Source organism: Netta rufina (assembly GCF_964035555.1).
Source record: "Netta rufina genome assembly, chromosome: 7".
Classification (NCBI taxonomy): domain Eukaryota; kingdom Metazoa; phylum Chordata; class Aves; order Anseriformes; family Anatidae; genus Netta; species Netta rufina.
The window spans coordinates 7,142,557-7,158,433 of NC_140130.1; the positions used below are offsets into that span (position 1 = coordinate 7,142,557).

At 40.8% G+C, this 15,877-nt stretch overlaps 1 protein-coding gene across 4 annotated transcripts in view; it reads left to right on the plus strand.

Moving 5' to 3' along the window:
• PCDH15 (protocadherin related 15) overlaps positions 1-15,877 on the plus strand; it is a gene marked incomplete at both ends in the record, with an annotated part of 362,472 nt that overhangs the window by 14,545 nt on the left and 332,050 nt on the right. For 2 of the 4 annotated variants that reach the window (XM_084290012.1, XM_084290011.1), the window contains 2 exons: positions 11,004-11,018; positions 11,711-11,776. In XM_084290012.1, the coding sequence (XP_084146138.1) occupies positions 11,004-11,018; positions 11,711-11,776 (81 nt within the window). The remainder of the gene's footprint in view (positions 1-11,003; positions 11,019-11,710; positions 11,777-15,877) is intronic. The other 2 variants (XM_084290010.1, XM_084290013.1) reach the window with 1 other exon arrangement.

Consider the following 15,877-nt stretch of genomic DNA (forward strand, 5'->3'; position numbering starts at 1 on the left):
TTTGGGAAGAATTCTTTCAGAGCTTGGAGATGCCATGCATTAGTGTTGTGGGTGCTGTCTCTTGGGGGTGCTTGGATGCTCAGGGAATCCTCTGCAGATGGGTGCTGGTGAGCACTGTCTGCTGAGGGGGTGGGCTTGTGTGGGCTTTTAGTCTCATCCCATTACTCTTTTGTTGCCGCTCTTCTGCAGTGGAGAGGCCTGAAGCCCTAAATTCATTAAAATAAACTTTATGTTAGTTCAAAGACAAAACAAGGTTTGTCTTTTTATGCCAAAGTGTGAGGAAAATCTTGCAAAAGGAAGAGATGCAATAGAAAGATTTTCAGCTCAGAACGTATCTCATTAAGTAGATGCTTCATGTAAGAGGTTTCAGTTATACCTTTTTTGGGTTTTGTATAATAATAATAAAAAAGCTGTTTCTAAAACACATTTTGAAGAAAGCTTCAGCTTTTCACAAAATTTGTATCCCCACCAGCCTGCATTTTTCAAGCAAATTATGGTTTGACCTGGGAAATGCGTTGTGAATTCACCTGAAAGTATAGCATGACTGGGGGGACAAGCTGTATAAGAAAAAGGTACAATTACCGTTGTATATGGAAAAAAGTTTAATTATGAATTAAGATTGCATCGGTTTCTGCTTAAGAAAATTGGTATCAAAAGTGTGCATTTAACCAGGAGAAAAACAAATAATATTTTGTAACTATTCAACGTGAAAGTCCTTACTGCTTTTGTAATTAACTCAGGTTCAGGCTGTTTAGACACAGGCTAGAACTGGTGTGCAGAAAGCAGTTCAGGCTTAAATTACTGAATCCTTTGGACCATAATTTATTAAACAGATACTTCAAAGGATGAATTTTTATGTGAATCCTTATTACTTGGCATTTTTCATAGATGAGGAACATGCAGGTGGACAGGACTGTCAGTCAGATGGCAGGTAGGAGTTGCATGATGTCTTAAAGATGCCTCTGCCTTTTTTCAGTACAGGGCCTTCTGTCTGCAACTTTGGAGCCTGCTTTTGGCTCTCAGCTCTCTACCTTTCCACCCAAGGTGGGAGGCAGTGTTTTCCAGATTGTTGGCTAACAGCATTTTGCACAGGTGAACGCGTTTCAGCATTGTCTGTGCAAAGTATGGTAACTTCATGAAGTCACAGGAACTTGATTACAAGTAAAAAGTTGATTTGCACGCTGTTTCCTGCATTTTCTCAGTACACATACTTGGAAATACGCTTAAAAAACCTTCAGGCTTCATCCTTTTTTATGGCCTGTTATAAGTGAGGTCTCAACTCAATCTGAATTTTGTAATATTTATGAAACAAATATTTCTAAAAGGTATAAAAGGCAAGTAAACAGCGCTGAGCGTGAGGGGAGTCTACGCTCCACCAACACGCACACAAACATCAAACATTCTAAATACACAGAACATTGTTTTACATACTAAACGCAACCATGCCTATATATACATACAATCAGGAAAGGTAACAAACAATCCTTTAAGTTCCATAACTTACTAAAATTGAGTATGCCTATACATATTCACGATCAGAAAAGGTAACAAACAATCCTTTAAGTTCCATGATTTAACAGTCTCCATTTTCCATTCCTTTTGAACAATATGTCTCGCTTTAAGTTGTCAAGCAACTCGGTCTTCAGGCCTTATGTATTCCGTTCTTCCCAGATCGAAGAAAAGCATATCCATCTCCTTTTCAAGGCCAATAGGCCTGGGTCAAAAGGCACGTTCAGGTCAACAGGGGGCGTAACAGCAAAAGCCTTCGATGGCTGTAGCAGCAGAGGGGCCCATGGCGTAGCAGTCGGATCTGTAAAGGAGCCCGCAGCTCCCTCACTATCTGGCAAGCCACACGTTTGTGATTGTGGCTCCACATGGCTGTTTAAGGCTTCAGAGACTGCTTGCCAGGTGCCGAGCAATCCCACTGCAACCTTGTCGTTTTTAGTTGCAGAGTCCCACAACTTGACCTCAGTTTGGTCCCATATTTGAGGCTCATAAACTGTCCAATTGTTAAGAAGGAAAATAAGCTGTAAGGTTACCAGGACAGTCTTTATTCCTAAGGACGTATGATTCCCCATAATGCGCAACTGCTTAGCAGCGAGGGGCAGTTGTGTGCACGGGTCCACTTCTCTCAGCTCGAGCTTCTCTCCAGCTCCAGTGCGCCTAGTTCCACCGACTTTCTGTACGAGCTTCTCTGAGCAGTTTGCTGAGTTTGGCCGAACCTATCTTCACGAGGCGATCAGTGTGCCTGCTCCCGTCCTGGTCTCCATTCTGACAGCCTGTTCCTCTTCACTCCTTTCTGCTTCTTTATTGATGACATAACTTCATCACATCGTGTTGCCTTTTTTATCTTGAGAGCAGGCTCCCCTCTTATACCCTTCTCTCCACAGCAGTTCTTTTCAAAACAACTTTTCATTGGTCAAACAACTTTGAATGTAACAACAACAGCAAACACCCAGAAACATCCATGCCTTAACGGCTGGAGAACAAGACACCGGAGACTGCATGGAGTCTCCTGAATCACCCTTCTTTGTTCCCTCTAAACTGTTTTATATTCCTGATGGCCTCGTCGTTAAGAGTCTAATGTTATCTCAACCATGGGGCTTTCCAACCCCCATGGCCACATTCCCAAATCTCCCCCTTCTTTATTAATATCAACCATTTTCTCGGCATGAATTACCACTCCATACATAACATGGCCTGTAGATTTCCTTTGTCACTAATGTTAGATACAGCATCTCCTATTTGAATTAACTGAAGCTTTCTGGTTTGGGGACCAAAGCAGTGTCTGTCTTCAAGACAGTGTTCACTGATAATTAAATCATCGTTTAGTTGAGACATACCCTCTCTAACTGTGAGAACCTCCAGGTCAGTCATACTGAGGGTTGTTTGCAGGCAAGGTTTAGGGTTTGCTCTGGCACGAGCAAGATGATCTGTGCTACACCTGGGATGTGAGTGGGACTTGTCTGATCTGCTGCAATGCTCGGGGCAGCAATATTCCAGCTCAGCGAGGGGGAGGTGGCTGATGAGCAGCAAAGCCAGCTGCTTATTAGGATACACAAGGGCTCTGGCAACTTGGCTTTTGTATTTTGCTGTAAAGGACGTGGATGCTGATGTTTACAGTGTCTGAGGTGAAGGTGTCTTTTTTTCCTTAAATCTTTAAAATACAAAGGGAGCTTGAGATTTTCCATCAATACAGGTTTTTCTAGAGTATTTTATAACACGTTGCTTTTTAAAGAGCGTTGCTGAGACCATGATCTCATAATAATACAATTCAGTGGTATTCACAGATGTCAATACTAAAAAAAAAAAAAATTCATCATCTTTAAAAATTAGAATATTCCTGGGTGTATAGAAACATTTCATGGTGTTTTTTTTCTTTCTTTCTTTTTCTTTTTTTTTTTTTTTTTTTTTTTCTGAACTTCACCTTAATCTTCCTATTCACGCTTCTTTCCTTTGTCCCAGCTAATCCCACCAAGTTCTGTGGAAGATACAAACTTGAGATTTCTGTGTCTGTTGTGTACAAAAAGAGTACTGCACTGAAAGGGGGAGAAACTTCTCAGGGAAAGATGAGAAACCTGAAAACTCAACATGATTTCTGTGGTGATGACCTTGATACTGAGCCTGAAGTCTAAAAGTCACAAAGAAACCATTTAAGAAAATGGGACAGCTGGGTGTTCTTAGCTCACTTACAGGCAGAGCTTAGCTGTTCCCTCTCCCATGCTTCAGTTTATTAAATGCTTTTCCTATTTTACTTGCACATAAAGAAGTTTCATCAACAGTACAGGCTTCCACCTGCTTTTTTCTGATTTGCTCGTACTAGTATTTTGTCTGCTTTTATACAGTAGTGAAGGCTGATGCAGCTTTAAAACTTGCTTATGGTATCTGGATTCAGTTTAATCTAAATAGTAAATATTTTTTCACTCTCCTGTATGAGATTGTCTTAAATGCATCAGTCGTAATAGGGAAAATGGAATTTCAGAAATACTGAAAACAGTGAAATTTTAGTGCTTGGTGGATAGCCATGGTTAAAAGCAGGCTGAGTCAACTTTTAAAATTTTAGCATGTCTGAAGACGTTACAGCTTTTCTTGATTCATCCTGTGCATTTTCATGGTCTTAAAAATTACTTCTGGTTAATAGCTGTTTTAGGTGCTGCTTGGCATAGCATCATGTTTCTTTGTGTTTTACGGTGTTTGGGGGCACAAGTATGATTTTTAAAAGGCTCTGTCAACTCCAAAACTGCTTATAAAATGGAAGTTGTTTCAATCTGAAAGAATGTTGCTTGGAAGATCAATGGTACTGCATTTTTGTAAAGCAGTAAAAATAAAATACCAATACATAGCACTTGCAGGGCAATTTTCACAAATAAAACCCTTTATAGGTATTATATCTGTATGAAAATGTTTGAAGAATGGAGAAATAAAGCTTCCAAATAAATCAGCTGTTGGGGATGCGTAGTCTGTATGAGAACATGGTTTTCTGAGGCTACGTGAACAAGAACTTAGAATAATACTCGGATTTACATCCCTTTTTTCTGCTTTATTATCTGTCAGCATTCCCTTTTTTTCTGTTTAAAAAAAAAAAAAAAGTCAACAATCAGACTTGAGCATTTGAATCGTCTTTCACCTGAGTATTTGAATCTGAGCTCTGAATTTTACAGTAGTGCTTAGCTGAGCCATTAATTTGCAGTGTGAATCAAAGCACAGAAATTCAGTGTAATTTTTAGAAGTATCACAAATACGTTTGAATCAAACTCAAGTTTGCTGTCGTTCCTTCCCAGTTCCAACAATTAGAGATGTCTATCAGGAAGAGCTCAAAATAGTCTGTGAAAGCCCTTCTTATGCTATTTTCAATACAGAGCAATTGCAGCACAAGCCTGCTAATGTAAAGGTTATGCCAAGCTTATCCTAAATTGCACAGCTGTACTTCTGAATTCAGCAACACAGGAAACAAGACAGGACATTTTCTCCTTAAATTGGGTTGCTTAGTTACTCGGATAGCTTAAATGTATGGTTCTATGTAGCTCTTTATTAGCAGCCGTGTTCTGTAAATCGAGGTGTTTAGAGAGACCCTTTCATGGCTCTTTCCTGTGAGTGTTCCCTGCTGAAAGAGCAGTGGAAGTGCAAACTGTGGAGGTTTAAGTATGAGGTTTTTCAACAGACTGTTTGCTTAGTGAGCAATTTGGGCATTGATGAGAATAAAGTACATCTGTAAGCAGAATGCGTGGTTCAGAAGGTTTAAGTGTGAGGTGTTGTGACCTCAGCCAGTTCCACAGACTCTGAGAATTTAATTTCTTTTATTTCCTGTATCTCCGATGTAAGAAAACAAACAAAAGACAGAGAACATACCATGACTTTCCCTGCACATCACAACCTCCTAGAGCTCTGCTGGTGATTTCTGCAAAGCCCATGGGCTTGGGGTGTCAGGGTATTCATTGATACTCCGGTTTGTGAATACCCTGACACCCCAAGCCATCTCCAGCCACCTCAGTGGTTCCCAGCCAGCCCTCATGGCACTTTCTGTTCTGGCAAGGTTTTAATGAATCCATTAGTGCAGTGTTTTAGCTTTCTTCCACAGTACATTTTTTGTATGGCACATGCATAAACTCCCTGTAATTTCTAGTCAGTGATCAGGCAGATACCACATACCTAGTTTTTAATTAATACAGTCTCATTAGTTTGTTATTTAATATGGCTGTAGTATTGACACTGATTCAGGCTTGAGGACTGGACTTCAGTGGGTTCTAGCTGTACATCTCTTATAAGTTTTATGTGCCTAAAAGTCACAGAATAAATGCAACTGAAGACTTTACATCCGTTGATTTTTTTAAAAAACTCTTCACCACCCCTCTATTTTCTTTTTCAACATGAATGGAAACAGTCAGGATAGGAGAAAGCATGCTTGAAATCAAGACTGCTGTGTGACGTTTGCTGCTGTCGCTGAACTGAGGGGTGCTGCTGAATGCTGAGAGTTTCCTTTGGTTTTAGGATCACAGCACGTTTTGGGGTGCGAGTGGTAGTGACTAGGTTCAAAGTAAGCTTGTTCTAATATGTTGCAGATGCTAAGCACTTGCGTGGATTCAGAAAGTTTGGACAAATTCACAAAAAAAAACAAACAACTGGTAAGAGGTAGCGTTGTGTTCTTGGAATATTGCTTCTATGTTGTGCTTGCAGACAGGGTAAGAGCTTTTCCTGCTGAAAGAACGTAACTTTATTCAGTGTGTCACAGTTATCAGGCCTTAATTCCGTTCTTTGAGTTCAACGCTTTATAGGAAAGCTGTTTTATGGGGCATATCACCTTTCAAAGTGTTTTCCACGTGGATTAAATGTACATGCTAATTATTGACGAACTGTTCAGTTTAATGTTCCAGACGTCATCAGTGCAGCAGAAGTGCCTGAAGGCTGAGCACGCAGTAATTGTATGGTGAGGTTTTGTGGCTTGGGTAAGAGGCCCAGGCGAGCATCCGGATGGATACTGGAAAGTAATAGAGCCTTCTACTGCCCCTGATGGCATTTAGAGTCTGGTCTTCTGTTCCAGTGACAAAGAATGAAAATACTGTCTTCTGTTCTGCCACCAAATGGAATGATTTCCTTCCACAGTTACTGAGTAGAACTTCACTAAATAAGGTCTTTCAAATCAGACTGCAAATCTGCTAGGACTGAGTCAGTCTTCTGAGATTGTCTGTGGTTGTATGTCCTGTGACTGTTTTTTATATATATAAAAAAATAAAAATCTAGTTACATCTGAATATTTGAAAGCAAAATTGAATACAGAATAAAATAATGTAGAGAGCTAATTGGGTATTTTTGAAACAGCTGGAGGAAGAGTCGGTGATTAGCAAATTGAAGTGGATGTTTTTCCAGCTTTAATTTCAGGAGCGCCAGGGAGGAGATGAGTTATCTCAGGGAATAACATCCCTGGGAAGGCTCAGGCTGGCTGCTGGTCTGACGCCAGTGCTGCTCTCCCTGCAGGCTACTCCCTCAGGGCAGGGAGACTTCCCTGGCCTTGAGACTGCCTTGGTGAAGTTCTCTTGGAGTTTTGGGGTGTCACTTGAAACACCCAGCCCCGGTAAATGCCATGGGAGATTGCATTTTGGTTATAGTCACTGAGATTTGTAGGAAGGCATTTTGTGGGGCAAGCCATTTTCGTCACTGAACTTCCACATAACCAGCGTGATGCAAGGCTGTGCAGTTGTGATTTAATGATTACAGCAGCCAACTTCAGACACTGCTGCCAACTAATTCCAGTGTTTTATTTAGCTTGAATGTGGAAGTCTGTGAAATATTGGTGGGTATTCGGATGGGGAGTGGATGGGGCGGCTCTCCAGTGGCAGAGGATGGGATTATTCGGATTGCTGGCTTGTTTTGTTTGACCTTGCTGAGCATCTTACCTAGAGCCATGATTGAGGGATTCCTCTGAGCCATCTCATTAAAAATAATTAGAAATTAAAATAATGAAAATGAGCTATCAGAAACCAAACAGATCTAAGCCATGTAACTGTTCCATGAAGCGTTTGTTAAATGGATTTTGAGTTTGCTCCCAAGGAGGCAGGCACTTTATCTGCCTTTGCCTTGATCATGTAGTGGTAAAGCAAAAACACTGGTTAGAGGGAGCAGTGAAGTTAATGACAGGATCAGAAATGCTTTCCTGCAGGCTTTCAGGGAAGCCTTCCTAGCTTGTTGTTTCCCTTGCCTGATGGCTACTGCCTTTTCTGTGATGAGCCTGGGTGGGAGGACCCTGCTGCATCGCGAGTACGTTCACCAGCACTGCTGCTTAAACAAGAAATGCGATTATATTTGGACAACCGAAGGTAGGGAAGCTCATTTAGAATATGGCCTTTTCTGCCATTTTTAAGTGTGCTCAATTCAGCATGATTTGACTTCCGTGACCACTCCATTATGCCCAGGAATTTCAAGGACAAGTGGCTTTTTGTCAAGAGTGGAGAACAAATACTTGGAGAGCAAGCAGACGGTGCTTCAGCATCGCACTTCTGCAGGTGCTTCTGGCGGAGTGGAGGTGCCTTGAGAAACAGCCTCTGCCTTTACGGGGCTGATGGGCAAGGGCCTCCTGTGAAAGAAACCCCATGATGGAGAGAAACTGTTCTGTCTCAGCTATTGAAATAGACTTATAAACATTTTTTTGTTGTTAGCTAGGTAAGCATCAGTGTTATGTTATAATCATCTGCAGCTTGAATCAGACGAGTTGGAAACATCTCAGTTTTATATGGAGGCCCCCAATCAAATATAAGGCATTTCAAAACAAAGCAGACAACAACAAGAAACAGAAAAAAGTGGTGTGTAAACATTTCCTTTGTAAGTCAGTTTTTTCCACTGTATCTGTGGGAAGGGTGTTCCAGGGTCTCCTATGCTGACACCCCATGTCAGAGCTGCTGCACTTACACAGAGCCAAGGACTTCTGCCCTCGGGGAGCAGCAGGGGCTGAGGGGACGCAGCCAGGACAGTTGGCCCAGGCTTCAGCCCAAAGACGTTTGTTGTGTATGTGGTATTTTCCACAAGGCCCTGCTGATGCATGGTGATAAAACACAGTATCTGAGCTTGTTGACTGTGTTTGGCAAGAAAATAAACATACCTAACAAGTATTTAAAACGTGGGACTTGTCTTTAAAGGCTGAAGTTGAATTTGTCTGCTTTGGAATTGGAAATTTATGTAACACTGCAATTTTAGATTTATCTGTGGAGTGTATGCTGATGAATGCAAAACTAAGCAAGTCTAAGGCGTTATTAGGCTCCGTCTTTGGAAGAAGTGGAGGGGTGACAGACATCCTAAAATGCAATCTGGTATTTGGTTAGTGCTGGTGTGGTTGAAATAACATAAAATGATCATCTGTAAACTGTTATCTGTGCAACAAAGCCACGTTTGTTGAGATTTTTTTTTTTTTATTGGTGCCATCACTGTGATCCTCAGCTAGAATTTCTTCTATGCATCCTGTTTTTTTTCCTTCCCCAGCTGTAGAATTAGTTTTTGCTATTACTCTAATCTGTTCTTTTGATTGAAATTTATCTCATGACAAATTTAATTGCTTCACCTGCCCACACTTGCAGTAATTCCTCTGCAAATCACCAAACTCCACTGTACAGTGTACCTTTTCTCTGAGATGTTTTTTAATCCAGATTTCAGCGCCGAGTATTCATTTTAATCAAAGCAATTATGTGGTGTGTTAACAGTTCTGAAAATCCTGATGCGTTTGGTGGAACGCCAATCCCATGAAAAGGCTGCAGTAGCACGACTGATCTGTAATTTCAATACTTTGCTTAGTTGAGAATTCAGCCCAAGGCTGTGGGGGTTGTGAACCCTGATCTGGGTGACATTTTCACAGAGGCACCCAGCGAGGAGAAAATACCAGTGCAGAAATAGAGACAATGGGGAAAAAGCTCATTTGGTTTTACAAAAAGCCACGATCGTTCTTTTGGTAAGGAATATGTAATATTTGGGGTTAAAAATTGTCCCTGCTTTGGATTTCTGTGTGGTTACATGTACAGTGATCTCTTTTGGGTGACAAATGGCAGACCTTTCCCAAAAACAGCCTGGTATGTTTGTATCGGTGGACTTCTAGCACTCACAGATTTTGTTGAAGGGTTGTTCTGTTAGCCAAACCATAAAGTTCTTGAAAATTATAACAAATAGATAAATATATATATATATGTATCTCTCTGGAAAAGGCTGGGGTTGTATCAGTTATGGTCCTGTTACTTTTATAGCATTCAGCGAAAAGAATAAAAGCAGGAAAAATTCTGTGTTTCATATGGATATGCAAATGGTACTTAGCTTTGCACGAACGTGCTCCTAGCAATGAAAGTTATAATGACATGGAAGGTGAATTTTGTTGAGGTGCTCTGTTTCCTCTGTTAATGCCTAAAAAAAAATAAGAACTATAAACAAATACGTAACTTTTATGTATCAAGCTGGAGCACATAAGAATAAAAAGAGAGTTTGCTCAGTGAGCAAACGTACGTGGATTTCTTAGGATCGCAAATGAAGCAGTGCATGAAACCATCAGCAGTGTCACAGCTGAATGGCTGGGAGTGTGCACGCCCATACCAGCTCTCTGCCTTTCATCTTTGCAGAAAGGTTTGCCTCTGTGGCTTTTGGAAAACCCAAATAATGGTGATTACATGGTGGTGGTGTTATCGCTGGTAGTAATTCAGGTGGTGTTCAGGCTGCTCATAAATATTACGAGTCTCAAAGACGCATGCTGTCCGTCATGGTGCCTTCACTGTTGAGAAGTTTGGTCTTGCAGGGACAGCTTTGCTATTCAGCTGACTAGCGCAGCTGCATCATTGTGCCATGGGGATGCCCTTTGGGGGCCTCACCTGAAGAGACATCTGGATAAATGCTGCACTGTTTTCATCTTCCTTCATAGGTTCGGTCTATGCAGGGGCAGTTGCAGTCTGTAATCAGCAGCTGTGCAATTCTGTTGAAGTCAATGAGTGTGTTAGTTTTCCTGTGGGCTGGGAAATTGTGTTTTACCTTGCCTTGCTGCTGCATTTAATTTACAGATTATTTTCTTTTGGGATATTGTATAAAGTGTTTAGACCTCTCTAAAAATCCAGTGCTGCTTTCCCTGGATCGGTACGAAGCACTGCGTAGCAGCCTTCGTGGCCCAGCTCCTGCAAGGAGGACAAAGTTCTCCGTGCTGAAAGGGCAAGGAGAAATGTGTTCCCTTTATAGTGCTGTTTTAGTGGTACTGTGAGGCCCTTTGAAAATGAGAAGCACCTCTTAATTAACATTTTTTTCCTGTTGGGGTTGAAGAGGTAATATTTTTCTTCTGTTTAATATAGAAAATCAAATTGTTTGCAAAATCCACTTATTACAAGTAGTATACATGCTTTTGAATATTGTAGGACTACACCTATGCCTTTGCTAGCTCTGCATGTACTGCTTTGTCTTTGAAGCTATCGTTTCTGTAAAGCAACAAAATCTTACTTATTTTCTTTCATTATTCTGCTCTGCTTCCATTGATGCCTCTAAACTTTTGACTCCAGACTGGCAATATGAGGGTAAGATGGCACAATGAAACTTCCTGAACATTGCTTGTCTGTTCTTAATTTTTATTTTCCTTTGAATGCTATTAAAATTCTGTTCACTTCCTTTAATTAAATATTTTTGTTGCAATTAAATTCAAATTATGTTTGTTTCTGCTGTGAAGCTTTAATTATGATTAATATGTTTTAATTATTCCTTTGTTTTTTGTTGTTTTTTTTTTGTTTTTTTTTTCTTTGTGATAAATTACTGTCCTATTATATCTGTCCTGAGAGACTCTGCTTCACTGTGGTCCCTGGTAGCATCTCCAGAGCAAACTATGGACGTGTTCTAGTGTAGCCAGCAAACTGTGTTGTGGGTACGTGGCAAAAATTTGGTGTGTGTAGTCACGACATGGGAAGGAAAGCTCCCCTAAGAGAGAATGCAGCAAAGCATATTAAGCTTACACTGTTTAATTGTTAGTTTTAGATATGGATCAGCATCTGAGGCTTTAAATCCTCCGTCATCAGATTCTCCTTTGCTTTAAAAAGTTTATTTGAATAATGGATAAGAGGTCAGATCTTGATCCATCACACTTCAGTGATGCTTGTCTTCAGTATGCTGAATACGCTGACTTGTTTTTAAAAACAAACAACCCACAAAACAAACAAACAAAAACCCAAGGACCTTTCTCTGGAATCAGAAATAACTTCTTTTTTTATCTTTATAGATTGCAAATTGGCCAGAACAGGTCCTCCAGCCACAATAGTTCCTATTGATGAAGAGAGTCGTAACGGTGAGTGCACCTCTGTTCTCCGGGACGCCCCTTTGGGTTCCCCGCAGTTGCTGGTGAGGGTGTGGAGGCTCCCAGCTACTTTTCTGAAGCCTGGGAAGAGCATTAATGTTGTTGTCTTCTGGGTTTCCCTTGCAGCTTTTAGAAGGTTCCTTGTTTTGTTCAGTCTAAGCTTTGGTAATGCATACCTCTGAAGCAGCAGAACTTTTTTACAGGTATTCATGTAAGCTCTGAAAGAGAAATGAATTATAGTTATTTTATTCATTTGTCAAACCATACACTTCTTTAATTTGATCTTTGGTCTCAACATTTCCGTAATGCAGCATACTGTAATGTGATGATGTGTTTGCTCCCTCTTAGTGTCACATTGTACAAGTGGCTGTTACGCTTCAATATTACTACTTTTCACTAATTTTTATTCATTTTTTTTCCTTTTTTATTGTGTTTAATTTAGTTAGGCACAGTTGAGTGTAGCATGTGTGGTTATCCTTTGTCACACGAGTGCAATGAAATGCTGAACGAAGTCTGGGTCATGCTGGTGAAACTCTTCTGCTGTTATCCCTGGGCAAACAGCTTGGTATTGGAGTTGCTCACATTCCAACAGATAAAAATATGCATATTTTTTTTTCTGATAATAGAAACGAAGAAAAAATGATGTCAGTAATATTTAATACACCTGTATGCTGAGTTACCCAGTTTGTACTGGAGAGATTTTTAGCATCAGACTGTCTTCTTCCTCTGTACTGATTTTTCTTGCAGCCATCAGTCATGTCTGCTGAAATTAAGAGATGGCTGTAGCAAAATGAAATTCCGCTGGTAATTGTGTCCATGTACTGAGTGGGATTCTTGTTTTTCCTTTTTCCACATGTAATCTGAATGCCATAAAAGTAATTTACGTAGTGCAATATTAATTTTAGTAGAAGCAATATATGTTTGTGTCATGCTTATATGAAGTGGGGAAAAAAAAGTTTTAGAGCATTTAGATGTCGTGTGATCACAACATATATGGTGGTTCTTACTGTTTAGTTGTAGAACCTGTGTGTGAAGTCTGTAATTCAGTTTTAGTAAATTATGGTGAAAATAGATGCATACACTACCTAAATAGTTCAGGGGTCAGCAATCAATGTCTTTTTCGTCTTTTTTTCCAGTTTTGCACTATAGAAGTAGTCATGGGATTTGACACTTGTGAAATAACTGTATCTGTGCCACCTTGTTGGGAAGGTGTCGAGTACTCTTGTTTACACAAAGGTGGTACTGACACTTTTTCTTATGTTCTAGCAGCATTTGGGTTGCATATGTGAACAATAGTGGGGGGAAAAAAAAAAGAGGAAATTTAAAGTTTGAGTGTAATCACTTGAAGTATGAATAAAAATGTGAAGTAATAAGTTTGTGTCCCTCTAGTTGGTAGTTGTTTCTCAGCTTTTGAATGTTTGAGTCAGTGCTTCCTAAATATTTAATATTTCTACTCAAATGTAACTGGCCCTACAAGACGGATTGTTGAATAGGATGCCGTGTGGAAAAGTGTGTTTTTCCTAAAAGCTTTGCTTGTCTCTGCAATGATTTAATATATCTATTTCACTGTGAATTCCTATGAGCCATTAATTCCCCATTAAAGAAGTCAAATGGGAAGTAGAAACTTCAATTCGCATTGCAGATATGGAACCAACACACCTCATCTGTAAGCCACAATATGTATTAAATAAATGAATCTCCTGGGAGGACAGCGCTTGTATCGAAATGCCCTTATTGTTTAGCTGTCTGTGTTGAAGGGGTAAGTTGTGTCCTCCCCTACTGCCCTGTGCGGCCAAGATTAATGGAGGTTGAATATACCTGATAACAGTGTAGAGGCTCAGCTGTCAAGTCAGTGCTACCACTTCTTTGCTTCATATTAAGTGATTCTTTTTCTATAAGTCTTGCTTAAGCTGGCGATAGGTGTTTTAAAACAGACAGGCCCAGCAAAGGATGTGTTGCTGCTACCAGCAGGTTGTTTTCTGGCTTGGAGTGCCCCCCTCCAGATGTCCTAGGGTTCAGTGGGAGTGCTGTAGCTTGCGTGGATCCACACCGAATGAAGGGTATGCTTGGATCCGAGTGTGTATCAAGGAGTTAGGGACTGTCGAGCAGTGGCGTGTGACAGTGACAGATGGGGTAACGAATGCAAGCAGCAGGCTGAGGGCTGAGGCATCCCATCAGTTTAATGCACTTGACAAGTAGGAGTATATTTGGGGACCGGTAAAGAGTCCCAGGAATGGTGAACTTCACATTTCTTGAGGTATTAATGATTTTTTTTCCCCATTTTTTCTTTGTTTAAACGAATGGGTTATAGGACTTGATAGTCTTAAAAGCAAAATGAATGCTTCTAGATGCATGGGGGTTTCTTTCAGTCCGAGAATTACGTTCACCAATTAATATATTTTTTCCTTTACTGAAATGGGGACTTTAAAACATTTTAGGTTTTATTCTAAAAATTGAGAATATTGCATGGGCAATTGTCAGCAGTGTTAACACAGCTTTGTAGAGGACAGCTGTACTGAGTAATTCAAGATGTCTTGTTGCATTTTGCAAAATGTTCAGAGGGCTAGAGCATCACTGGGGGAGCTGGGGGTGTTCAGCCTGGGGAAGACCAGGAGACCTCCTAGCGGCCTGCCTGTGCCTAAAGGGGGCTGCAGGAAAGCCGGGGAGGGACTCTGTATCAGGGGCGTAGGGATAGGACAAGGGAGAATGGCTTTAAACTAAAAGAGGGGAGGGTTAGGTTAGATAGGAAGAAAAAAAATCTTCCCTGTGGCTGTGGCTTCTGTCAGAAGAAGGCATTAAGATGGCTTTTGGCACTTGTAGCTTCCAGCTTAATGGTAGCTGGAGTTCCAGCAGAATTGTGCTGCTGCTGTGTATGGAGGTAGGCAACTTGCAGAATGGTGATCCGAAGTAGTAAATAGGAAGCACCAATGCAGGTGTTCTTCTGGGTAGTTTAGAGCTTATGAATTATTTCTTTGGGCCGATAGCTGTGTAAAACCCAAATACTGTTGCTTAAGCATCAGCGGAGGCTACCTTACAGTGATGGTGAACAACCGAGAGTTCCTTGTACTTGAGACTTAGGTGTTTGGATTTTTGCTGCTGTAACTGCACCCCAAAAAGATCAATGTGTGCTTTTTTCCCCTAAGGTGGATTTAGTTAAGTTACCTACTAGCCAGATGCCAGCACAGAAATCAGGGTAACTTAGATGAGTTTCACCCAAACGTGAAGAGCAACGTACATGGTATCTTGATAATGCATTCACAACAAAACCTCTGTAGCCATAAAGATCGTGTTTGTCTTCTTGCCCGTCCCGGGTAACTCAATAAACATTCTTCTGTTTTGTTCTTTTTCTTCCTTTATACTCTTGAGACGATACAGAGTGTTAATGGATGTTGGACATTTGCTGCAGATAGTGCTCTTTTCTCTCTGTGCTTGCGTCTCTGCAGTCTCTTTGGGGATTTTGGTATTTGTGCAAACGCAGGTAAGGGCAGGAATGAGTCTCATGGGCAGTGCAGGGTTCCATAGTGTTTGAGTACCTCTTCATCTTCCCACTGTTTGGGTAGGGATCTTCTGTCAGCCTGGCTTCCTGGGGAGGAGGAGGATGTGTGATCACTACAGGCAAGACCCCATCAATAACGCCCTGCAGAGGGGCACTAAATGGCAAGTGGGGCACAAATGTGCAGAGGAGCACAGGCTATGGTTGGTTGGTTTGTTCTTCTGCTACCATAGGACCAATTTATTTTCAGTTTAATTGTACGTAATGTTGGAGAATAGACTTGATTACTGAAGCGCTTTGACAATATGTCTGCAAATTTCCATGCTATAGCAAAGTATTTTTGTTTTTCAGGTAAAACTGACAGGGATTGAAAAAAATGTTTCTAGAGACATAAAATCTCTAGCCTCTCTTCTGAGAAAGGAAATATATTAGTACACTTGAAGCCTATGGACTGTGTGAAGGCTTCTAAGCTGCCATTGTTTAATGAAATTTTCAGTGACAACTGCTATGGGCTGGAACTGAACTAATGAGCCTTAAGGAGTAAGGGTCCTGCTGTCCATCCCCACATGTGTCAATTCTACCCTGACTGCCATGAGCCA